Source organism: Budorcas taxicolor, chromosome 8 (assembly GCF_023091745.1).
Source record: "Budorcas taxicolor isolate Tak-1 chromosome 8, Takin1.1, whole genome shotgun sequence".
In the NCBI taxonomy this organism is placed as follows: domain Eukaryota; kingdom Metazoa; phylum Chordata; class Mammalia; order Artiodactyla; family Bovidae; genus Budorcas; species Budorcas taxicolor.
The window spans coordinates 10,497,524-10,524,648 of record NC_068917.1 but is presented as its reverse complement, the minus strand read 5'-3'; the positions used below and the strand labels follow the sequence as shown (position 1 = coordinate 10,524,648).

Here is a 27,125-nt window from a genome sequence, read left to right as displayed (position 1 = left end):
TCAAAAGTGGAGACTACTGAATATCCATCTCTTCTTTTCTCCTCCAAGACAAATCTGCTTCTATCAGTGTGCCAGATTTTCTCAGGATTGGTCAGAGGATCTTCTGACAGTCCCTCTTGGGGTTTTGTCCAGTGGTCCAAAGTTTCTAGGCAAGATTGAAAGGGGAGAGAGCCCTCGAGGGTATGCAGGAAGGTAGCTGGGTTAAGAACCTCACAAGAAGATATTCCACGACTGGATTTTCCATCAGCACTAGTTGATATCTGAGGCTTCTTTGATCAGACATCCATAAGTGGCTTCTCCGATTCAGAAATTGTTTCACTTGGTGGCTGGTAAAAATAGCTAGTTTGCCCCCAAAAGAGAGTTTTAAAGCATATTCTAAATCAGGACTGGAAGAGCTGCAAGGTTTCAATGTCAGGGGGAGATTTCTTCCCAATAAGGGAGGAGGGCAATCAGGGATCACTAGAAACTGGTGGGAAAATATATGTCCATCCCAGCAACAAAGTGCTCAAGTGAATCTTTGTGTAATTGTTTTTCCTGTAGCACCCAGAATGGTACAGGTTTTGGGGGAGAAGGTTCTGGAGCAGGAGGTCAGGGCAGAGTAGGTAGTCCCTGTGTCAACTAAGAAATTCTTGGATTTACCTGCCACATCCAGTTGTACCCTTGGCTCTAGTCCCGTGATGGTTATCTGTGACAGGTGGGCTGGCTGGAGCCAGCCGCTTCAGTCCTGTTGAACCATCGTGAGGGAAGGCTTGGTGCTTGACCTTGAGGCTTTTGGGTCCCGAGGGCAGAGTGCCACCCAATATCCCAACTGATGGCATTTGTAGCAAGCCGTTTTAGGAGACTTGTCACGGTTTGGACACTCTTTGGCCCAGTGTCCTGCCTGTCTACAGATTAGGCATTTGTCCTGTGCCTTGTCCTTTAAGGACTTGGAGTTTGCCATAGGGCTTCCCTGGAGGTCAGCCAGCACCTGGGCGTGCCTTGTCTTTTTTCTTTTCTCCCTTTCCTGAGCCATGGTCTCCTCTCTCATTCTCTGTTATAAAAGGTCTGGACCATCTCATCTAAAGAGGCAGCAGGGTCCTGCTGCTGTCGCTGTTGTAACTTTATCCTGATGTCTAATGCACACTGGGACAGGAATTTGTTCTCTAAAATCACCTGTCCCTTGTAAGAGTCTAAGTGCAGATTGGTTAACTTTTAGAGGGCCTTTTCTAGACTTTCCAGAAAGGCAGTGGGGTTCTCGTTGGGTTCCTGAGTTATTGCTGAGACCGGGCATAGTCCCACAGCTAATAGGCTTCCTTCTATTTTCATGGGTGAACTTCCTTACGGGTGAGTCTTTTTGAAGCCTATCTTACCCACTACTGTTACAGCCTGAGAGCCAGGCGCCCCTGAGTCAGGGTGCAGATCCCCAGGCAGACCGAGGTGTGACAGTCTCCTGGAAATCGAATCCCCAGGCACGTTGAGGCAGGTCAGCTGCCTGAGAATTGGGTCCCTAGGCAGGTTGAGGCATGTTGACCCCCTGGGACTCCTGGACTGGTGGATCCCTGAGCAGGTTGAGGCATGACAACCTCCCGAGGACCAGATCCCTAGGAAGGTCAAGGCAGGTCGACCTCCTGGGATGCCTGAACTGGTGGATCCCTCAGCAGGCTGAAGTGTGACAACCTCCCGGGGACAAGATCCCGAGGGAGGTTGAGGCAGGTTGACCTCCTGGGATCCCTGGGCTGGAGTTGCGTGTCCCCAAGGTCTCCAGTGTGACCAGGGCTGGGTAGGATTCAGGGGTTGTAATCTTAACTCATTGCTGGTTTGTCCACGGCAGATGGAAGTAGTATCATAATGTAAAGCAGTTCAAGTCTGTGCCCTGAGACTGGGAACCTGGTGCAACAGTCATAAACCTTACCCTCTTATTGCTCTGACAGGATGTTAGTCACTGATTTCCTCCTCTACTCCTCCATAAGAGGAGCTTAGGATGTTTCCAGTGGTAAATATTTCATTGTCATAGATTCACTTTAGGTAATAAAAGAAGGAATGACAAAGGAGTGGGTTATCTGGTCCTGTTAGGGGGATTCAGTACAGTTCAGTTACTCAGTTGCTCACCACACTCTCCTCTGTGATGGCCCACACCTTGTGGAATGTGCTTCTCTCTGAATCTGAACAAATCCACCTCTTACCTACTGCTGTGTCTCTAACTGAATTCTTGCAATGAGACATCAGAGCCTGAGCTTCATTAGGTCCTGAAGCCAGACACCATAGGTTTTGGCTGGGCTCAAGTCCTGGGAGAGAGGAGTTGAAGGATGGGAGGAAATAGCAGTGGGAAAAAAGTGCCAAGGAATCCCCTTCATAACCAGCCAGAAAAACTGCTAAATACCTGACCTGTGCTCACAGTTTTCATTGGCCTGATTCTTGGCACAAAGAAGATTCAGGACAGAAGAACCCTCACTCACTTGGACAACAGCTACTGGGGCACAGAGGATAGTGGAGCCTTCAGGACATGCTGGGGAGTAGCCTCTCCAGAATCCCTCAGTTGCACCCACTGCTGCTCTCCTATTCACAGGGGGTTTGAGGAAATTAGGAACGAGAGATTGTAAAGGAATTAAGATTTTTTTAACATATGTCCTTCCAGTCATAGGAGCGAGGACCTCTTACCTTAACGGGAGGCCTTCTAGAATTGGAGACCTTGCCACATGAGCTTTCTGCTGTTTGTTTTGGCTGTCCCATTTGCCAGCACGCTGGGCGTCTTGACACTTGCACTGCGCTGGGTTTTCTTCACGTTCAGCTTCTGCCACAGAAGCTTTCGCCGAGTTGGACTTTTGCTGTGTTTCACCTCCGCCTTGCAGGGCCGAACTGAGGTTGTTTCAGCTAGGTTAAATCCGAGAAATGGCACCATAGATGTTGGGGCAGCATGTAATTTTTGGTTCTGTTTTGCCACAGCAAAAATTTGATGCGATGGATGGAGCAGTGGTATAGCTCAGTTTTATGAGGAAAAACAAAGTATAATACACCCTTGATAGTGCACGCTCGAGGAGTGAGGGCGGACCAACCAAAAGACAGAGAAGAGAGGCCTCAGTCCTTACAGACGTCCTCCTTTTATACCTTTGTCTCCTCGGCCCTGAGCCTGCCCTGTGTAAACGGGGTTAGCCAGGAGGGCTGTTTGTTTTACCTGAGGTCCTCACTCTGGTCCTTGGAACTTCCTTTGTTCTATTTTCGTGGGCTTTTCCCTTCTTTGTCTTTTAGCCACCACCATTTTGGACTCCTTTTTGCCATTCTAACTACTTAACAATGAGCTCGCAAAGAGTTGGACATGATTGAGCGACTAAAATTTACACTTACTTACACCAATGATGGGCTTCCCTGGTGGCTCAGACAGTAAAGCATCTGCCTACAATGCGGGAGACCTGGGTTCGACCCCTGGGTCAGGAAAATCTCCTGGAGAAGGAAATGGCCATCCACTCCAGTATTCTTGCCTGAAAAATCCCATGGATGGTAGGCTACAGTCCACGGGGTCGCAAAGAGTCAGACACGACTGAGTGACTTCACTTCACTTCACACTAATGGTAAGAAACAGGGAGATGTAATAAATCTAAACTTGTTGTTTAGATGCTCAGTCATGTCCAGCTCTTTTTCGACCTAATGGCCTGTAGCCCACCAGGCTCCTCTGACTGTGGGATTTCCCAGGCAAGAATACTGGAGCGGGTTGCCATTTCATTCTCCAGGAGATCTTTCTGACCCAGAGATCAAACCCATACCTCCTGCTTTGGCAGGCGAATTCTTTACCGTTGAGCCACCAGTTGTAGGTACCCACTCTTCCAGCGTCAAAATACAAAGCTAAAGGACACAGCCAAACATATATCAGAGCCCTAATCTTTGTAAACCAGGAGGTATTTCTGCCCAGCTGTGCACATCTACTTTCTAGGCCTCAGTATTTATGTCTGCAAAGAGATATGGAATGATAAAGCTCATTAGTGAATGGACTGCTGAGCTGCATCTATAGAGTGAAAGGCTTCAGGGACCCTGCTGAATTACTAAAGGAAAATAGGAGAGGAGTATACTGGGGTAGACAATAAGCAGTCTTTGCTAGAATTGACATATTTTTTCCATCTTTTATGTCCCTCCTTTCTTTGCCTTTAGGTGTTGTCATTCTTATAAATAGGTTATTGCCAAATTAAAAATTCAATCTTAAAGTATGTTTTTGTACTTACCATTTTACTGATTGATCTATTGATTGATTTTTGCTTGCATTGTTTGTGCTTCCTTTGGTTTGGAAGTTACACATTCTGTTTTTATTCTTATAGCAATGATCTATTTTTAATCAGTAAACTTATCTTAAAAAAGATCTCTAAAATTAATCATTATCTTCATGTTCCTCCAATAATACAAAGACTGTGGAATGTTTTCTTGTAGTAATTTTCTTCTCCCTTTTCATGTTGTTGTTTAATGTTTCAACTTTATTTTTATACTTTTTAAAATTACTCATGCTGCTGCTAAGTCTCTTCAGTCGTGTCCGACTCTGTGCGACCCCAGAGAATGAGACAGCAGCCCACCAGGCTCCCCCGCCCCTGGGATTCTCCAGGCAAGAACACTGGAGTGGGTTGCCATTTCCTTCTCCAATGCATGAAAGTGAAACGTCAAAGTGAAGTCGCTCAGTCATATCCGACTCCTAGTGACCCCATGGACTGCAGCCTACCAGGCTCCTCCATCCATGGGATTTTCCAGGCAAGAGTACTGGAGTGGGGTACATCATTTTATTTTTAATAGTCCTTGCTTATTTGTATGCTCTAATGTAAATAATTAACTTATTGCATGCTTATTACTGCTTTTTCATCTTAATTCCTCTCTCTTTGCTTAATTTACTGTTTTATGAAGAACATCTTTTAGTTATTATTTTGGTGATTATTTTAATGGCAATATAGTTGATGTACAATATTATCTGAGTTTCAGGTATACAACATAGTGATTCAAAAATTTTAAATGTTATACTCTTATAAATGTTATTTATAAGATAGTGGCTATATTTCCTGTGTTGTATAATATATTCTTATAGCTTATTTATTTTCCACATAGTTGTGTGTACCTCTTAATCCCCTACTCCTGACTTGCCCTTCCTTCCTTCTCCCTACTGGTAGCTACTAGTATGTTCTCCATATCTGTGACTCTGTTTCTTTTCTGTTATATTCATGGGTTTGTTTTATTTTTTAGATTCCACATATAAGTGATATCATACAGTATTTGTCTTTCTTTGCCTGATTTATTTCACTTAGCATAATACCCTCCAGGTCCATCTATGTTGTTGCAGATGGCAAAAGCTCATTCTTTTTTATGACCAAGTAATATTCCATTGTATGTATTTGTGTGTATACACACACACACATATAGCATATTTTGTTTATATATCTATACATATATATGTATGTATATATATATAAATAAGATGTGATAAATACACACACACACAATGGAATATTAGTCATAAAAAAGATATCACTTTACACCTGATCAGATGGCTGATTCACATAGATGTGAAGGGATATCTTATTGTGTTTTTTAATTCGCATTTCACTATCTTTTCCCCACTGTGTGTTCTTGGTGCTCACGTGAAATGAATGGGATTAGAGATGACCTGGAGTGATTATGTTCTTGATCATATGTGCATAGGCTTATTCTGGGCTCTTATTTCTGTTCCATTGATCTATGTGTATGTTCTTATGCCAGTACCATACTGTTTTGATTACTGTAGCTTTATAATATAGTTTGTTACTAAGACGTATGATACCTCTACCTTTGCTCTTCTTCAACATTGTTTTGACTCTCTGGGATCTTTCATGGTTCCATATGAATTTTAGAATTGTTATTTCTATTCTGTAAAAAATGCCGTTGACAATTAGAATATTCAACTCTTGATGAATGAATGTCTCTTGCCATTAAGTATTAAGGGAGATACAGGTTCTCGCTCTTGCTTTGGAGACCACTTTCCTAATGGGTCTCTAACGGTTCTCTAACATTGCCCCCTCATCCAGCTGAAAAGAGAGGCTCTTCAGATAGTCAGCAGGCTGGGATATTTTCAAGTTTTGGCTTATCTCTATGTATAAAGAATGCACATCTTAAGTGAAAGAGTAAAATGTGAAGCAAGCCTAAGGATTGTGGAGTATTTTGAGGACATTTCCAGAGGAGTCAGTGCGCTCATATAAGGATCCCCTGCTTCCTTCAGAGTCTGAGAGTTTTCTTGGGTCCTATCTAGATGCCTTCCTTACTCTGGATACTGAACCATGGTTATCACTCCAGGTCATGTCTAATCCCATTTCTTTTTAATCTCCTGTTCCCTAATGACTCCACAGGAGAATTTGGGGATTTTTAGTATCTTCCCTGCTAAAGACACCAACACTGGATTTTATCAAAGGTTGAATAGTGTCTGGGAATGTGGAACCCTGTACAGCCCTTCATTCGTTTCAACCACTGTTATCCTTTTTTCTTTTCTCAGTATCAGTGAGTAGCTGGAAAGGCAGGGCTGTCCTTCAGGCCAGGCCTTGGGCACAGTTTTCTCAGTCCTATTCTAGGTCAGTGGTTGGTTCTCTGCAGTTAGAGCCCTGTCCTCTCAGAATCACAAGAGAGTCTGAGCTGAATTCAGCAGTGAAGCTGAAGAAGATTGCTGCACACCCAGAATCTGCCCGCTTCCGTCACTGCACGGCTTATCCTGAGCAGCATGTGCAGAACTCACTGGTGCATCTGTGCGCGGGTTGGTGACACTGAACAGTGAGGCAGATATGCAGCAGCATCACAGTAGTCAGTGGGACAACCAGCGCGCTAATGGGAGTTGCTAGGTTTGCCTGTCACACGCTTTTTCCTTTCGCTTTTTTTTTCTTTTTTGGCCACACTTCAGGGCATGTGGGATCTTAAGTTCCCCGACCAGTAATTGAGCCATCAACCCCTGCAGTGGAAGTGCAGAGTTAATTACTGGACTGCTAGGGAAGTCCCTACCTGTAGTACTTTTGTAAGGTTCACTGGTAAACAAAGCAATGAATTCTAGAGGGACAGTTTATTACTTATACACAGCAAAGCAAGACCAGCAGGTGTGTTAGCTCCTAGTCTCACAGGATGGCACTCCTCCAGAGTGGCCAGATGGCAAATGGCAGAGGTGGTGAGCCACTCAGCTGTGGAGAAGCCAACTCTGAACCATGGCCAAGTGGTCTGATAGCTGAACCCAAGGGGGTTGAGGTGGAAAGTCACATGATTTCATTCTCTGAAACCAGGGAGGTGGATGAGAACCTGCTTGGTTACAGCCTATCGTAACATAGCCTTTGTCCTTGTGTTTCAAGACCTGCAGGGTCAGACCCAGTCAAGACTCGTGCAGCCTTAAGTGAAGTCAAAGTGGTCCATGTGAGAGATATACAAGGTCATTAGAGGCTGGGGTGGGTCTGTTCCTCTACAGCGAGAGGCTCAAAGAAATGGTGAATGGGGAACTGAAGGTATGGTAGGGTAAAGCCTAGGTGTAAAAAGATGCTTCTATAGTTTTGGGGCCTCTATAAATAATGTAGACAACCTTTCTATGAGTAGAGATAAAATAGGCACTGAGGAGGGTGTGAATATCACTTTGAAGTGAGGAAAAATATATTATAACCTGTTTTCATGAGAACCTTGTGTCTTTAGGAAGACATCAGCTCAGCTTTTCAAATCTAAGATTATAAGATTTTGACGTTCTGATGGCTTATGGCAACCCACTCCAGTACTCTTGGCCTGGAGAATCCCATGGACGGAGGAGCCTGGTGGGCTGCAGTCCATGGAGTCACGAAGAGTCGGACATGACTGAGTGACTTCACTTTCACTTTCATGCATTGGAGAAAGAAATGGCAACCCACCCCAGCATTCTTGCCTGGAGAATCCCAGGGACAGTGGAGTCTGGTGGGCTGCCATCTATGGGGTCCCACAGAGTTGGACATGACTGAAGTGACTTAGCAGCAGCAGATGGCTTATAAAAATGCTGAAAACCAACAACTGTGGGCACATCATAGTGTCAGAGTTCAGTTTAAATTCTCTGTCAAGTTAATTGGTATTTACTGGCTTCTTAAGTCAGGGGTCCGGGTTTCCTTTGAGACAGCACTCCAGCTGAAACATACAGTAGGCAACTAACATTTCACTTCCAAAGCACTCAAGTCTGCAGGTACCATTTTTATAACATCTTCTGTATAATTCTGATGATAATGGATTCAAGCCTGGAAAGAAAATGAATGGAAATATTATTCATTATAGACCTTTCTGTACTATAGAATGACTAGTCCTTCCATTTTTGTCAAAGTGGATTCCAAGAGACTTGTTCATAGTCTGATACTATAATTGAAAAAATTTAAAAAGGTGTGGATTGAACTGTGTCCTCCACAGGTTCATATATTGAAACCATAATCCCCAGTGTGACTGTTCTTGGATATAGGGATTTTAGAGGTGACAGTAAAGTTAAATGAGGTTATAAGAGAGGGGGCCTGGTCCAATAGAATTGGTGGCCTTTTTGACAGAACACACAGAAACAAGATGGCTGTCTCCAAGCTAGGAAGGTAACTCGTATCAGAAACTGGTCTTCAGTTGCTGTTGGACTTTCCAGCCTCTGGAACTGTGAGAAAATAAATTTTGTTTAGGCCTTGCCATGCATGATATTTTGCTATGGTAGCCTGAACTGACTGAGACAGTTAATAACTTGGAACTTTGCCCAAATTGGTCGAATAATAAATTCTAGAAACAAATTACCTATGTATGTAGTCATTAACAAAATATTTAATTATTTGTTCATTCTCAAGCTAGTTTTTTATAAATCCAGGTACTGTTTAGGTACAGATTTGAGTATGATACTGCAAAGAATTTTTGGTCTTGGCTAAAAAGGAAGCACAAAAAATGCATGAGAGAGAAGAAAATATTACAAGTCCAGTGAGGTATATGCAGCATGGAGTGGTGGTGTGAGTTCGGAGGAGGATGGAAGTGATTCTGAGGATGGGATGTATTATTGGAGCCCAAGGCGTTTGAGCTGGACCTACAGTTTAGTGGACATGCAACCCTATAGAATCATCAGAATTTGAATGTTTCTTTTCACGTGTAAGAGAGTGTTGAAAGAAGAAAGAATGCTAAAATTTGGCCATCTGTGGAGATTTTGAGTAAGCGTTTACCCCATTTATTTTGCCTGGAGCATCCCTGGTGGGTCAGACCATAAAGAATCCGCCTGCCAATGCAGGAGACCCAGGTTCAATCTCTGGGTCAGGAAGATCCCCTGGAGAAGGGAATGGCAACCCACTCCAGTATTCTTGCCTGGAAAATCCCATGGACAGAGGAGCCTGGCAGGCTACAGTCCATGGGGTTGCAAAGAGTCAGATGTGACTAAGCGACTAACGTACACAGGAAAAAAGGAGGAGGTCAGGGTTGCTAGGTTAGCAAGATGGATGCCTAAGAAGATGTGGAGTATAATGGTCTATATGTGAAATGTGTAATGATCTCTATAAAGAAACAAGAAGTTCTTTTAGAAATAATGAGCGGTGGGCGTGTATACAGCACTGAAGGGAATATTGTAGACTCTGTGCGATTGTTCACGGTCTAGAGCCCATGGATTCATTGCCATGAACCATAGTGGATTGTAGTGGCCTGGAGAGCTTCTCAGAGAAGGCGGTGGCGCCCCACTCCAGCACTCTTGCCTGGAAAATCCCGTGGACGGAGGAGCCTGGTAGGCTGCAGCCCATGGGGTCGCTAAGATTCAGACATGACTGAGTGACTCCACTTTCGCTTTTCACTTTCATGCATTGGAGAAGGAAATGGCAGCCCACTCCAGTGTTCTTGCCTGGAGAATCCCAGGGACGGGGGAACCTGGTGGGCTTCCGTCTATGGGGTCGCACAGAGTCGGATACGACTGAAGTGACTTAGCATAGAGCTTCTAGAGGTCTGGATTCTAGAGATTCCTAAATCCAGCCTGTTGAGTCACATGATATGAACACCTGGTTCATCTGCCTAGAGAATACATGAGAGGTTGAGAAATTAAGTAGCACCCTTCAACATACGGATGTGAGCTGATTCAGTAACAAACACTAAATGAAGAGAATTCTCAAGATGAGATCTTCAAAGTCAGTAATGGATGTGGTCAGTATGAGGCTAGCTGGTGCTCTCCCTAACATTTCTCCAGCTGCTACCTCATCTAGTCAGATATTTCTCATGTCACATGAAGCCCATCAAATCTCTTGGATTTATGGCAGTTCCTAATCTGTTTCCCTGTGTACCTGAAGGATCTACAAATGATAAGTTAACTGTGAGTAATTTGAGTATATTAGAAAGCTTTAAAAATTAAACCTTTAAATTGACTATTATATCTAGGCATGTTTCTGAGTAGAGATACAATAGTAGCAAAACAAAATGGAATATTACTAATAAAAATATGATAACTCTTGTAAGTCAGGAACTGTACATATGTATATTCTATACATTATTTTATTTTATCCTTGCAAGACTCTGAAGTTATTATTATTTCCATTTGGTAAATGAGGAAATTACATTTCAGAGATGCTCAGACTTTTGCCTCAAACTGTACAGCTGCCGTTTGGAGAGCCAAGATTCAAGGTACTTCAACAATTACCGAGATTATGGTGGTAGGACATTCATAGGTTTGCATAGTGCAACTGCTCTTCTAGACAAGGATTCTCCCAGGAAGATTCCCGTTTTACCTGCTAGTCCTGTATCCCAGAAGACGAGAAACACAAGCACAGTGAAGGGCGACGCCATGGCTGGCCCCTTCTTGTTGAGGAGGCTCCTGGCAGGGTCTGATGCAGGCTGTCCTAGAGCAGAGAGGGAAAGATGAGCATGCTATTCAGCACAAACCTCTCAGGTCTGGGGATGATCTGCTCCAGGTAGATATGCCTCACTGACCTCCCCTGAGGCAGCTGAGCTGGCAGTGCTCATATGAGGAAAAAACAGCCAGCCGTGTCCTGTTTGACAGCTTTTCCTATTGGCAAAGGCACTGCTCACCCCCTTGGAAAACCTGGATTTTCCAAAAGATGAACGGAGACCTGTTTTTTAAAAAATTTCTTTAATTTTTATGTATTTTAAATAAATAAAGTTAATTGTTTGACTTTTATGTTACAACAGAAATGCAATTTTAGCAAATTCATAAAATATGGAGAATTACAAGGAAAGAAGTTACACTTGAGCCCCACCTCTGCAGACACAACATGTGTGTTTCTCAAGAAAGTTGATTGTATGTCTAGTTTTTTGTTTAATATTTTATCTTGTGTAGTTACAGACATGATATACCCATATTTATGTATTCTGCTTTTGTAAGGTGATAGCAGTTCAGTTCAGTCACTCAGATGCATCCAACTCTTTGCAACCCCATGCACTGCAGAATGCTAGGCTTCCCTGTGCATCACCAACTCCCGGAGTGTGCTCAAACTCATGTCTATTGAGTCGGTGATGGCATTCAATCATCTCATTCTCTGTTGTCCCCCTCTCCTCCTGCCTTCAATCTTTCCCAGCATCAGGGTCTTTTCCAGTGAGTCAGTTCTTTGAATCAGGTAGCCAGAGTTTTGAAGTTTCAGCTTCAACATCAGTTCCTCCAATGAATACCCAGGACTGATCTCCTTTAGGATGGACTGGTTGGATCTCCTTGCTGTCAAATGGACTCGCAAGAGTCTTCTCCAACAGCACAGTTCAAAAGCATCAATTCTTTGGCACTCAGCTTTCTTTACGGTCCGACTCTCACATCCATACATGACTACTGGAAAAACCATAGCCTTGACTAGATGGACCTTTTCGACAAAATAATGTCTCTGCTTTTTAATGTGCTGTCCAGGTTTGTCATAGCTTTTCTCTCAAGGAGCAAGCTCTTTTAATTTCATAGCTGCAGTCACCATCTGCAGTGATTTTGGAACCCCCCAAAATAAAGTCTGTCACTGTTTCCATTGTTTCCCCATCTATTTGCCATGAAGTGATGGGACTGGATGCCATGATCTTAGTTTTCTGAATGTTGAGTTTTAAGGCAACTTTTTCACTCTCCTCTTTCACTTTCATCAAGAGACTCTTTAGTTCTTCTTAACTTTCTGCCATAAGGGTGTTTTCATCTGCACATCTGAGGTTGTTGATATTTCTCCCAGCAATCTTGATTCCAGCTTGTGCTTCATCCAGCCTGGCATTTCACATGATACATGCAACATGATAAGTTGATGTGTGCATAAATATTTTGTGTCATTTTAAATTTCATAAAACTAAAAAAGCTGTGCAATGTTTTATTAAGATCATTTTAAAATAGCTGCCACTATTTTAAAAAACATCTTTATTGAAGTAGAGATGACAAAACTGCAGATATTAAAGTATAGTTTGATAAATTTTGACACATACATTCTCGAATGTGAAACCATCATCATATTCAAGATAATGGACATATCTGTGTCTTCCAACCATTCTTCATGATGTTTTCCTCACCAGTTTTATTGAGGTATAATTAATGAGGAAAATTGCATGTATTTAAAGGAGTGAAATGTGATGATTTTAAGTATACATTGCAAAATGATTACCACAATCAAGTTAATTAACACATCTCTCACCTCCGATATTTACCATTGTGTGTGTGTGTGGTGAGAATATTTAAGATTTAGTCTTGCAGCAAATTTTAAATATTCAATATAGTGTAATTAGCTAGAGTCACGATGCCGTACCTTAGATCTCCAGTACTTTTTCATCTTGTGATTGGGAGTTTGTTCCCTTTGACCAACATGTCTCCCCACCAGACACCTGGAAACTGCCATTTTACTTTCTGGTTTTCTGAATTGGAGTCTTTTGAGATTTTACATCTAAGCGAGATCATATGGTATTTATTTATGTTGAGTGTTTTTTCACTCAGTGTGATGTCCTCTAGGTTGATCTATGTTGTCACAAGTGGCGTGACTTCCTTCCTTTTTATGACTGAATAGCATTCAGTATGTATGTACATACTGAATAGTATGTTTGTACATTTTCTGAGATATCATTTTAATTTACTTTGAATATGTACTGAGAAATGGAATTGCTGAATCACATTGCAGTTCTAATTTTGTTTTTTTGAGGAACTTCTGTATTGTTGTCCATAGAGGCTATATCAGTGGTGCTCAAATGTTCCTTTTTCTCTACATCTTTGCTAATATTTGCTATCTCTTGTCTTTTTTATAATAAACATCCCAACAGGTGTGAAAATACATATCATTGGATTTTAAAAAATTATTGGTTGATTTATTTGGCTGTGCTGGGTCTTCATTGCTGCAGGAGCCTTGTCTCTAGCTGCAGGGAGCTTGGGCTACTCTCTCGTCATGGTACGTGGTCTTCTCATTGCAGCGGCTTCTCTTGTGTGCAGCATAGGCTCTAGAGTGTTCAGGCTTCAGTGGCTGTGGCACACAGACTCAGTAGCTGCAGCCCCTGAGCTCTGCAGCACAGGCTCAATAGTTGCGGTGCGCCAGTCTCCTGTATTTACCACTGAGCCACCGGGGAAACCTGTCCTTGGACTTTGATTTGCATTTCCCTGATGAGACTAGGCATGTTGAGAAACTTATCTGTCCATTGGTCATTTGTATGTCTTTTGTAGAAAACTGTCTGTTCAGGTCCTTTGCCTATTTTTAATTAGCTTTTTAAAATTTGCTGTCAAGTTCTGTGAGCTTTCTTGTATATTTTGGATATTCATACCTTGTAGATCTATGATTTGTAACCATTTCTCCCATTGCATAGGTTGCCTTTTCATTTTGTTGATAGCTTCTTTTGTTCTACAGAAATTCTTTAGTTTGATGTAGTCCTACTTATTTTTGTTTTTGTTGTGTGTGCTTTGAATTTCATGTTAAAAACGTAATTGCCAAGACCAATATCATGGAGTTATTTCCTCATGTTTTATTCTAGGAGTGTGTGCTTTCAGGTCTTACATTTAAGTCTTTAATACATTTTGAGTTAATTACTGTGTATGCTGTAAGATAAGGGTCCAGTTTCATCCTTTTGCATGTGGCTATCCAATTTTCCAAACACCATTTTATTTTTTATAGAAGTATAGTTGATTTACAATGTTATGTTAATTTTGCTATACAACAAAGTGATTGTTATATATATATATGTATATATACATATATATATATGCATTCTTTAAAAAATTCTTTTCCATATGGTTTATCTCAGCATATAAAGTATAGTTCCCTGTGCTACACAGTAGGACCCTGTTGTTTATTCACTCCATATATAATAATTTGCATATGCTAACCCCAGACTTACAGATGGTTCTATGCCCAGGATTAGGAATGCTCAGGACTATTTATTAAATACATCATAGATTTCCTATTGTGTATTCCTTGGCAACCTTGACAGATGTTAGTTTAATGAATGTATTTGGGCTTAGCTGGGCTCTTCCTTCTGTTCCATTGGTTTGTATCTATTTTTATGCTAGTTCCATACTATTTTGATTACTGTTTTGATTGTATTTGGGAGATGATTAGGTTGTGAAGGAGACAACCTAATTCCATTCCATTCCTTCTTGAATGGAATCTGTACCTTTACAAAAGAAGCTCCAGAAAGATCTTTTGTCCCTTCCACCATGTAAAGTTACAGTGAAAAAATAGACCCTCACCCAACACTGAATCTGTTTGCACCATGGTCTTGGACTTCCCAGCCTTCAGAACTGTGAGAAATCAATGTCTTTTGTTGATAAGCCACCTATTTTAACCAGCTCATCCTTAGAGATCTCACTCCTGGGGAAGGCCTGAGGCATACTCCCATGGTCCAGCTGAACTTACACCATCCTTTTAGCTGGAAGCGCACATGTCGAAAGGAAGATCGAGGTCAATGAAAGGAGGAAGCCTTTAAGCTGTGATGAAGGAACATGTTTCTGATCCTAGAACTTCCCAGCAGAAGATGGGAAGAGCCTTGTTTCAAGCTGGGGTGGATATTGGGGTACAGTGTGGCCCATTCTGCCATATAAGGCTGATGGGAGAATCCATGAAAGTCAGAGGGTAGGAGTACATTGCTGCCATCTCCTTAGCAACTGAGGGACATCAGACCAGAGGAGCAAAGGGTGTGAGCACAGCAGCTTCTCTGATCACTGGGAAACTTGACCTAAATCTTGGGTCTTCTAAGGCATGATCCAGAACCCTCCACTCTTTCACCAGGTTCCTCTAACTGTATGTTGGGGTGGGACTTAGTGTGAGGATTAAGATCATAGTTTCAGTGTGTCTAACAGCCTACAAGCTCTGAGCAAGAACTTCAGACCAAAGCATAAGTCTAAACCCATGTAGGAAAAACCTTTAACCAGCTGGTTACGTATGACCATGACATGAGGATACTAAAGAAATTCCTGTTTGGACCTGGAGAAGTTCCGAGAGGAAAGTGGGGTCTGGTTGTCGCAAGCAATCAGAGATACTTCGGCCTGGAAGGGGCTGTGTAATCAGGTGAATCCACTATTGCCTTCAGCAAGATTTGATTATGTTTGGAGTCTTAGGACATTCTGTGAGGAGATGCTGGCTTGGAACTGGTCCCTGGCCACATGCAAGGAAGAATGTTCTCAGTGCTTTCTTTCAAGATCAGATGCCCTTATGCCACTGGCCAGATGCCCAGAAGGCCCCTGGGCTAGTTTACCCTCTTCCTTAGCTTCAGACAGACTGTCTGTAGAACATGGTTTTTTCCTTTGGGCATTTGAGTCTCTTCCTGGTCCTTGAGTTCCCTAGCCCAGTTGTAGCAAGCAGGGCTGTCCTTGTCTCCGTGGGTTTCTGTGAGGGCTGTGGGAAAGGCAGTTCTGCAGCACCGGTCGTGGACCTGGTGTGTGCCAAATCCTCAGCCTTACTCACGACTCTGAGCAGATCAGCAGCCCACCCTGTCCTTACTCAGACTCGTGTCTGTAAGAAGTGAGTTACAGACCCAGGTGGGGAAAGTACAGAAGGGCCATGATCACTGTGAGCATGGAGGGGAAGTCTAGCATGGGGCATGGAAATGGAGAGCTCTAGAGAGCAGGAAACCAGGAAGGTTCAGTTCCGTTCAATTCAGGGTGGCCAACAGTAGTGGCACTTTATGCCAGGCCCTTTGCTGGGTTCCAGGGACATAGAGAATAGAGAAGATTCCTGCCCTCACTGGTGCATGGCACATAGGTTATAATTTTCATATAATGAAGTAACAGGCTCCCCTGGTTGCACAAATGGTAAAGAATCCTCCTGCAATGCAGGAGACCTGGTTTCCATCCCTAGGTATCATCCTTGGAGAAGGGAATGGCTACCCACTCCAGTATTCTTGCTTGGAGAATTCCAAGGACAGAGGAGCCTGGTGGGCTATAGTCCATGGGGTTGCAAAGAGTTGGACATGACTGAGCAACTCAACTAATACACACTTAATGAGGTAAAAGCTGTGAACAGGGATTATGTACAGAATGCTATGGAAACTTGGGGCACCAAAATGAGCTTTGAGAGAAGCAGGAAAGGCTTCCTGGAAGAGTTGAATCTTTAAGGGTAAGTAGGAATTATCCCGGTAGTACATGAAAGAAGGCTCTAGGAAAGATAAGTAGATCTGCAGAGTCAGGGTACAGAGGTGGAAAAGTCTGGTGTGCAGGTGTGAACACATATTTAGGTATTACTGGACCATGGGGTATGGTTATGGATGAGGTCGTAGTGGGTGGTAGAGCCATGTTACAAAGGTCTATGAGTGAAATTTTATTAATTTATTTAATTTTATTTTTTATTGAAGTATAGTTGATGGACAGTGTTTCAGGTATACCATTATTTGGAATCAATTTTAGGTCTATAGCTCTCCCAGTGTGAACAACATAGACCATTGAAGTAATTGTTTAAGAACACAATGTGATAAATTGTGTTAACACAATGTGTTAAATTGTGATTGGTGGTAAATAATTTGTAAGATTATTTTGTTAGGTAAAATTTGTCTTTTCCCCATAAAAGTGAAAAGGAACAAAAGAAAAATACTTAAAAATTCTTGTCGAGAGAACAGCTGAAGGATGTTAAAATTTTGGGGGTGCTCTTATTTCTCTTCCATTGATCTATGTGCCTGTTTTTATTCTGGTACCATGTGTTTTGATTACTATAGCTTTATGATATAGTTTATCATTAAGAAGCATGATGCCTCCAGCTTTGTTCTTCTTTCTCAGCATTGTTTTGAGTATTTGAGATCTTTTCTGGTTCCATGTTAATTTTAGAATTGTTATTTCTATTCTGTAAAAATGCCATTGGATATTAGCATATGAATGGTTCTTGGCATTAAGTGTCCGTAATTGCCAAAGGCACAATCAGAGACACAACCAGATATTATGAAGTTTTGATGAAACAAGAAAACTTGCAGTTCTTTTGAAGGGATTGAACCTGAGTCTGATCAAGCCTGTGAATCCAGTTGCCTATCTTCAGGAAATATGAGGACAGAGGCACAAGTTAAACCTCACCATGAATGAGTACCCAGGCAGGAAAATCCAGGTTGTGGGTAAATCTACAGGCCAGGTGTCCTAGGCTACTTAACAGGTAAATTGTAAGAGAGCAGGAGGGAGAACACTCAGATAAAAAGAGACCAAAAGATATATCAAGGAAAAAATAAGCAAGATAAAATTTTATTTTTGTAAGAACGGTGAGTTGTCTGGTAGAAATAGAAGTTCAAGGACATGATTACAATAAAAGTCAAGGGTTGTGGTAACTTGAGGGGGTTATGACTGGGATGGGGTTGTATGGAGGTGTTTCTGGGGTACTTCAGAGTTGTGCTTTTTTATCTGAGTAGTGTTTACTATGGGGTTAAGCATATAATAATTTGTGAAGCTCTACCTTTGTCTTGGGAGTTTTCTATATATGTGTTATATATTTTACAACAAAAAGTTCTTTTTTTTTTAAAAGGGAACTAATGAGAAAGCAGGTTGGAAGGATGAGATGTGGCAGGAGAATTGGTATTTATTCCTCCAAAGAAGAAAGTAAAGAAGAAAAAAACATATACATTTACAGATATATGCTTGCTTATTGAGTGAGTAGGCTAGGAATAAGGTCAATGGCAAATCATTTAAAACCCTCTGACATCTCTTTTTACTGAACTAGAAACCAAGTTACTTGCTGACAGTAGGAGGGGCTGTGATGGGTGGTGAGGTCAAATAGCCTCTGAAGTGAGAGGAGTGACCTCATGTCTAAACTCAGCTTGCTTGAAGTGTTGTGTGGTGTTCTCCAGTGGCTTTCAGAAGCCCAGGAGTTTCTACTGGGCAGATCTGTGGCTGAATCTTCTTCCATGTAGTGTGATAGAAGAAAAAAACCTTAGTGTCCTGGAAAAAAATTGTTTGTTGTGATGCCATTTGGGTCCTAGAATTACCCAGGAAAATGAAAGATGAAAAGTTAATGTTTGCCATGGGTTAAATTGTGATCCTCCAAGGATGCTGAAGTCCTAAACTCTAGTACCTGTGAATGTGACCTTATTTGGAAATAGGGTCTCTGCAGATGTTTGAGTTGAAAATCATTTGGATGGGCCCTAATTCAATATGACTGTTTCCGTATAAGAGGGCAAAATTGGACACAGGCACAAACACATACGGAGGGAAGACAATACGAAGACCTGAGGAGAACACCATCTACCAGCCATGGAATGCCAGGGGCTGCCAGGAGCTGGGTGAGGGGCTTGGAGCATATCCTTCCTTCACAGGCCTCAGAAAGATGCAGTTCTGAAGACAGCTTGATTTCAGACCTCTAGCCTCCAGAGCTGGGAGACAATACAATTCTTCTGTTTAAGCCCCACAGGTTGTAGTGCTTTATTATGGCAGCCTTAGGACTTAATCCAGTGCCCTAGAAAAAATATTGGGTTTGGTTGATGTGATGTATATGTGATGTACATGGTCCATGCTTTCACTGAACTTGTAGTCAAGTGATGAAGCAACTACTAAATAAAAAAAATATATACACAAATTCTAATATTTAGTATGCTAATAATGAAAAAAGCTCCTATGAGAAAATTTAACAGGGGAGAATATAATTTAGGTAGGGAGTATCCAGGAAAATTTATTCCATGGAGAACACTGAGAATACCTCTTTAAATGAGTAAATGTTAGGTGAAGACTGGGGGGCAGGAATGTAGATTTCCAGGATGTGTGCACAGCATGGGTAGAAGCTGTGAGGTGAGCTTGTTTCAGAAAAGTTAAGTCCAGTCAGGTGGACCATGTGAGACAGTGGGCACATGAGACGGGTAAGGCTGCAGGAGGCAGTTGGGCCAGATGAGGGGGCACGTTGTCCATGTAAGCAGTTTCTACTTTAGCCCAATAGGAAGACAGTGAAAGGTTTTACTTGTGGCAAATGCATGATCCAATTTCAGTTCTATAAAGGTCATTTGATAACTGCATGAAAGAGGAGCAATAAATATGTAAAAATGACATGGGACACCAGTTAAGAGGCCATTTCCTTAGTCTTACGACAAATGCTCCTTGCCTGTTCCATGGTGCGTGGAGCCTCAGCAGATGAATGACTCGTCACCAGAAGCTCCTGGGAGGCCATACCCTTCAGAGGACAAGCCAGCATTTCGCTGGAATGCAGGCGGAAAGGTGTGCTGGGAGAAGGTGTAAAGCCGCAGGAGCTGGGGTTCTGCAGGGCATGGCAGCAAGAGTAGTTAGAGGCCAAGAAGCTTGGCTAGAGAAGAGGAGATCAGAGCCAGATGGGGTGCATGAATGTATTTCTGGCTGCACTTGCTCCAGGCTGGAAAGTGGTTTTCATATCCCTAAGTGCATCCATGCTCACTTGGTCATGTCCCCAAATTTGTGTCTTTCATGAATTTTCTTTACATATTTTTTGTTCTGCTGTTCTTTTGAGGAGTCTTCCCCAGCTCTGTAATCAAAATCATATCATACACTTCCTGAAGCTGGAATGCATGAAGCCAAAGTGGTACCTGTCTATTAATTTTCATGGACGTGAAAAGCACACAGGAGGGAGTGACGGAAGAATTTGTTCCTGTCCTGGTTCTTTTGCTCTCCTGTTAGAGGAGCCCTATTTCTCCCATCTCTAGTTTTTTTCTGCTCTAGCTTTAAATGTCTTCTTCTGTTCTCTGGGTCTAACCATCCTTGAAGTGTACATTTTACAAAGGACAGTTTACAAGAATTGCTTTGCTTGGCCCCACCACAAGCCTCTGTAATAGGAAGCATTAATGGTGTACAGCCTGTTTTACAGGGGAGAGAGCTGACATTTGGAAAGGCAAAGCAAGTGCCTTACTGAAAGCTCATCAAGCTGAGTCCAGATCTGAACTTGGATTGTCTGATTCTGGGTTCTGTATTTATATAAGGTCAGATGAAGGTTTTGTAAAGCTTAAAATGCACTGTAAACTGTAAACTTGATCTTCAGTCCTTCAAAGCAAGCGTTCTAACACAAATTCTTTGTATATCCCACATTGCCCAGCATGGAAGACTCATGTTGGTGGTGTTATAGGACTTTGCCCTGCTCTGTGGGAAGCTCTGATTTCCCTAAATAGATTGCAGCCAGATGAGAACTGGGCTGGACCATTCTTAATTATTCTCTATGCATGAGCCATGTAAGCTGTGTTGCTGCCATTTGTGATACGTATAAACTCGAGAAAGTCCTTTTTTCTACCCAAGCTTCATGTTCTTTGCATTTTAAAACAAAGAGTGATAGCTACCTGGCATTTCTTTTTTTCAAGGTGAGAGACTGAAGACAGCTATCAAAAACACACTGTCAGCTAGGTAAGGTAGCCTTACCATTCTCTGTATACTATAGGCATTTGTTAAATGAATGTACAGTGAGGATACAAAGAAACCTACATAACATCCTACCAGGCCATCAGGGCTGTTCCCACAGTCCTAAGTGATGCACTTTGCAAGTGGTACTCAAGAAGTGCATTTTAATGGTGAGACATTATGTTCAAAGACAGACCTTTATTGGATTGAACTGTTCACTGGAGCAAGTACATGTTCTTGTTCCTAAAAGCTTCACTAGTCACGCAGCTCACTATTGCGCAAGACCTACATATAGGGCGACTCTGCCCTGCTCTCAGCTGTCCCTTTGCTGATTGGTTCAGCTATGAGGAGCTTACTCTTGGTCCTTGTGGTCCTTGTCTTGCTCTCCTATGTTCCACCAGGTAAAACGGAATCTCTTCCCTGTGGAATTATGAACCATCAAGGGAAAGAGGGTACGAGGTCCTACAAGAGTGAGGAGGAAGCTGGACTTGGATGAAGAAACTTGAAACAGAGAGGCAGAAATGGATGCTCCAGGCTGTTCCAGGGAACAGAGATAAGATGCTAAGGACACATAGAAGTTTCAAAGAAGACATTAGTTCTGGATTTTGGTCTAGGGAATCTGTGAGTTTTGTGGGGGAACTGAACTGATGGCGTTGGCAGAGCAAAAGCATGAGACCTTTAGAGGATACATAGCGGGTGGGGGAGGGACTGTTCCTCTAGGACTCTTAGAACTTGCACTTCGAAGTCAGTTAGAAACCAAGGCAAATTTGATGCTGGTCAGAATCAATCAATAGAGCAAGTTGTTCAAATATATTAACTTTAAAGCATGATAGGAGCGTATGGAACGTTGGTTTGAGGGGTCAAAATTTGTGTCCTATGGAAAGAAATCAGGAACTTGATACTGAGAAAGGTCCACTTAAGTCACTGAAGTGGCGAGTCAACAACTTTGCTTGTGGTTTGCTAAAGTCAGCAGAGAGCTTTTACCCTTTGTCTGAAAGCTTCACATTCTAAAGGTATCATTTAAGGGCCATAGGTAAGTATTCGAGAGGCATATGAGAATTGTGAGATTTCTGCCATTGTTCTGGATGGCAGGACCTTTGGATGTCTCCCCTGGACTCCTTTGTCTCCAGGGGGTGCCCCAGGGATAATGGGCTTGTGAAAGGCAAATTCACTTGCCAGTGGCCGTTGGTCAGACCACATTGATTACTTTTACACTACAAAGGCCTTTGGGCAGGCTGGGTGGAGAGACTGGTAAGGTTGAATACACAAGAGTGGGGAATTCAGTAGGATGACTCAGAGCCACTCTCACCCTCTTAAGCTGCTGCCTACCACTCCTGATCCCTCAGCCTCCAGAGGCACCCAGGTCTTGAGGTGAGGAGAAAGACTACTCACTGATTGAAATCTAGGCGTCAGGTCCTCCAGACCCATTCACACTCACCAGCCACCAACACTTTCCACTACTTTGTGATTAAGCCTGGGCAGGCAGGCAGGCATGCAGGAAAAAGTCAATGAGAAGCAGGCCTAGAACCAGGGGCTTCTATACTTCTGTGTCGGTGATCTTTCCTTCTTTAAACGACCCTTGATAATCAGACTGTTATCTGTTCGAGATCCTGCCTGTCTCCTGCCTGTCTCCTGCCATGGGGCCTTGACAGACTCCTGGGGTCTAAATGTTTTCCGTTGCAAATAGTTCCAAGCAAATCTGCTGGGCCCTGTTACCTGTCTATAGTTGATGAGTGATTCACATGCATTGGGACTGTGGAACCTAGTGACTCATAATACATCTCTGGGAAATAACTTAAGAGCAACTGAAAAAGGGACATGACTGGGGTCTTTGGAGCCTGTTGAATTTACCATTAGAAAGTTGTAAAGTGTAGTCTTCAGTCTTATCCAAGGCGTTATGACCCTGCGTGTTTAATTCTGTTTTTGTTGGCAGTTAAAAGTGGAGCAAATGCATTCATAAGAAGATTCTTTAACACATGCTGGCGAACGAAAGGTATTTGCAGGAAATCATGTTATAAAAGTGAAATATTTCATGTATTCTGTGACGTGTCAATGCTTTGCTGCATTGATAAAAGGGATTTGCCTTCAATGGTTGGGAAATAGTTGTATCTGAGGTTCCTGCTGACTTCCTCTGAGGACCTTCTGAGATGTACCATCCCATTAAAACGATGGCTTTAGCCTATCAATATTTCTGTGTTGGCTGTATTTCTCTTTATTTAGAGGAGTTCATTGTCTCTCCCATGGAAATAATCTCTTAATCAAATTCCTTCTCTTCAATATTTTTATTCTTTGTTAATTTTTCCTATTAAAAGTTTCCTAAACACTTTTTTTTTTGGAAATATACCATGTACTCAGAAAAATGCAAAAATCATAAATGACCCTCTTAACAAATTTCACAAATTTAGCACATCCATGCAACAGTAGTCTTGCTTGGGAAATTCCACAGACAGAGGAGCCTGGCAGGCTACAGTCCACGGGGTCACAGAGAGTTGAACATGACTGAACACACACACACACACATACACACAATTCACGCAATTTTCACAACACTATGATGTAGGTACCATGGTTATCCCATTGTATAGATAAGGAAACAGGATAGAGAGAGACTAGAGAACTTATCCAAGGTCAAATAGTTTGAAACTGGTGGGGCTGGTATACGTACTATAGATGAAATAACAATGTGGTGGATATAAGTTGAGGAAATTACGGAAAAAGTGCACACGTGAAAACAGTGTGAGCTTTTATGAAATATTTACTTTAACTTGACCAGCTACATATATAATTACCATGAGTTTCCGGTATCCATCATGTTAATTATGCTTATATAGACAAGGGAGTTTTAAACATCTTTCGATTTCTGAAGAAGATGGAGTTAGACTTTTCACCACTTCTTTTTTTCCTTAAATTTTTTCTTCTCTTTGCAGCAGATGGCCCAGTCAGCACAGTATCTAACTGCGTATTCGTTAGCATTGCACTTCATCCTGCAGTTATGGTGTCCTGGAGGACATCCTTCCTGAAAAATGAGGCTTCTGGCTTTAAAAAGAGAAAACACTGTATTGTGTGCTTGTATATTTTAATATTTGAACACTTTAATATTTGAAGTGTTTCATACTAAAACAACACCAATAAAGAACTTTCCAGAAAAAATGACCAAAAAAAGAACGGCGAAGAGAAAACTGGCAGTACTGAATAAAGATAAATGAGAGTTTCTTTTCTAGAGTAGTTAGTGAGCCGAGGCTGAAAACGGGCAGCGTTTCTGATAAGAACTGTCACAGCATATTTTTGGCTATGCTAAAATTAATGATCCGTTTAAGTGTGGGGATTCATGATTCAGGAAAGGGTGTTTAATTTTAGAAGTGAAGTGTCTGAAAGTGAGTGGGGATGAAATCTCAGGTACAGGTGAAGGGGTTGGCCTTAGGTCGGAGTATGAAGTTTAGAAGGCAGGGTGAGATAAAATTAGGTAAAGGTTCATGGTAGTGGGGAAATGGGGATTTTGTCACTTGTTGCTTTTCCTGTCTTGGTGAAAAAGCAAATCATCAACTGAGAATGAGAATGGGATGGGGAAGTTGGGTCTTGGTTTCCATTTTCCAGTGTGTTTAAGCTCAGAGCCGTTGCCTCCTTTACTGAGGAGGTTTTTGAGACCTGCACAGGGTCCCACATGCCATGACCTCTCACCCTGGTTTCTAGTTCTGGATCTTAGGTGTTTCTATCTAACCCTTTACCCCAAGGAAGCCTAAGTTTTATAGGAATCACTTGCATTCATTTCCTTACTTAAAAATAGTGTTAGGACTTGAATTTCATCCCTATATACTGTAATTTAGTTTTTTCTTTTTATAATTTTTGATATTCCTTCTAAACCTACAGATTTTTCCCAAATCCATTTTTTATAGTTTTCTTACAGTTCTTATGTTGAAGAACTTGGGGTGTTTAACCTGTAGTGTTTCCTACAGTTTATATTTTTCTGATTGCATACTCTTAGAGAAATCAGCATGTTCCTGTGTCCTCTGCATTTTCAGCAAATTGGCAACTGAATTCAGACGCTTGACCAGACTCATGTTTGATTCCTTTAGCTGGCTGTACTGCAGCTGGTGGTGGTGATTGTGTGTGTGTGTGTGTTTCACCAGGATGCCCTTAATGTCTGGTTGTCTATCTTTTGGAGATAATAGCAGCTTCTGATTCCCAATGACTACATTCATTAATAATGGGGGTTGTATGTTGGTGACACTGTAGTTATATGTCTTTTTCATTGTTTAGTTGAAATGTACACGACTCAGTAAGTTTGGTGACTATTTACACTTGAGCATCTTCGCTTTATCACTTTACACCTGTGAAATCATCACTACTATCAAGATCATAAGACACTTTAATCACATATGAAAATTTCCTCTCACTTCCTCTATTATTATTATTGTTGTTATTATTATTTGTGGTAAGAATACTTAGCATAAGATCTAGACTGTGAAAAATCCAAGTACACAATTCTGTATTGTTAACTGTGGGCACTGTGTGTAGGAGAACTTCGGAACTTTTCTGTCTTGCATAAATGAAACTTTGTAGCTTTTGACCAATGTCTCCCGGTTTCTTCCACCCGTCAGGCCCTGTTAGTATGAGTGTGCCATTTTTGGATTCCACATATAAGTGAGATCACACAGTATTTGTCTTTTTGTGTCTGACATTTCATTTAGCATAGTACCCTCCAGGTCCTCCCATATTGTCACAAATGGCAGGATTTCCTTCTTTTTTAATGCTGAATTTATCTTATATATATATATATCACATTTTCTTCTTATGTGTGTATATGTTTTTCACTTTTATTGAGGAATGACTGATAAAAATTGTATACATTTAAGGTATACAATGCAATATTATGTAATAACATATATTGACTTGATACCACCACAAGATAATTAACATATCCAACACTTCATGCGTCATCCTCTTTTATTGTAATATCACTTGAGATCTACTCTCAGCAAATTTCAAGTGTATAATACATTATATTAACTATTTTTATTAACTATAGTCACCGTATTGTACACTAAGTCTCTGGAACTTGTTCATTTTATAACTGGAAGATTGTACCCTAACATCTCTCCATTTCCTTCCCTGCCCCTCCAGCCCTTGGCATCCACCATTTTACTTGCTACTTCTTTGACTTTTACTTTTTTACGTTCCACACATAAATGAGATCACACAGTATTGATCCTTCTGTGTCTCACTTACTTGACTTAGCATAATGTCCTTCAGGACATTTGTTCATGTCAGTGCAAATGGTATAGTTTCCTTCTTTGTAAGGCTGAATAATATTCTGTGGTATGACTACACACACACCCACCCACCCACCCACACACACACACACCCACATAAGACATTTTCTTTACCCATTCATACATTGACAAGACACTTCGGTGGTTTCCTTATCTTGGCTAGTGTGAATAATACTGCATTGAACATGGGAGTACAGTTATCTCCTCAGCATCTCTATTCAATATCATTTTTTGAATATATACTCAGAAGTGGAATAGCTGGATCTTATGGTGGTTTCTAGTTCTAATTTTTAAAGGAGCATTCATATTTTTTCATAATTACTTTTTCAATTTATATTTCCACAGAAGTGTACAAGGTTTCTCTTTATATATCTACCAATACTTATCATTATTATTATCATAATAGCTATTTTAACAGGTGTGAGGTGATATCTCATTGTGGGTTTGATTTGCATTTCTCTGATGATAAGTGACTTTGAACACCTTTTTGTATTCTTTTTGGCTATTTGTATATCTTTTCTGGAAAAATATCTGTTCAGGTCCCTTGCCCGTTTTTAATTACTTTATTATTATTTGGGCTATTGAGTTGTGTGAGCTCCTCATGTGTTCTGCAAGGAATTTGCAAACCCTTATTGCAATGGCACCCCACTCCAGTACTCTTGCCTGGAAAATCCCATGGATGGAGGAGCCTGGTAGGCTGCAGTCCATGGTTTCGCTACAAGTCAGACACGACTGAGTGACTTCACTTTCACTTTTCACTTTCACGCAATGGAGAAGGAAATAGCAACCCACTCCAGTGTTCTTGCCTGGAGAATGCCAGGGATGGGGGAGCCTGCTGGGCTGCCGTCTATGGGGTCACACAGAGTCGGACGTGACTGCAGTGACTTAGCAGCAGCATTGAGTATAGGGCTTGCAGATATTTTCTCCTATTCCTTAGGTTGTCCTTTAACTCTGTTGATTGTTTGTTTTGCTCTGCAGAAGCTGTTTAGTTTCATGTGGTCCTACTTATCTCATTTTGCCTTTGGCGCTTGTGCATATCCAATAAATCATTGCAAAGACCAGTGTCATGAAGCTCTTCCTTCATGTTTTCTTCTAGAGATTTTACAGTTTCGGGTCTCCTGTTTAAATCTTTAATCTATTTTGAATTTATTTTTTTCTATAAATGTTCTCTGCATATGGCTATCCAGTTTTCCTATCATTGGTTGAAGAGACTCTCCTTT

The 27,125-nt window shown here is 41.6% G+C and overlaps 1 protein-coding gene across 1 annotated transcript in view; it reads right to left on the bottom strand.

Moving 5' to 3' along the window:
• The window catches only part of LOC128052660 (disintegrin and metalloproteinase domain-containing protein 20-like), a 195,469-nt gene that overhangs the window by 33,399 nt on the left and 134,945 nt on the right, over window positions 1–27,125 (bottom strand). Inside the window, exons 2-6 of the mRNA XM_052645234.1 lie at window positions 19,367–19,535; window positions 10,671–10,781; window positions 3,766–3,816; window positions 2,638–2,821; window positions 2,436–2,535 (exon numbers count right to left, since the gene is read on the bottom strand). Of these exons, the coding sequence (XP_052501194.1) occupies window positions 2,436–2,535; window positions 2,638–2,821; window positions 3,766–3,816; window positions 10,671–10,781; window positions 19,367–19,535 (615 nt within the window). The remainder of the gene's footprint in view (window positions 1–2,435; window positions 2,536–2,637; window positions 2,822–3,765; window positions 3,817–10,670; window positions 10,782–19,366; window positions 19,536–27,125) is intronic.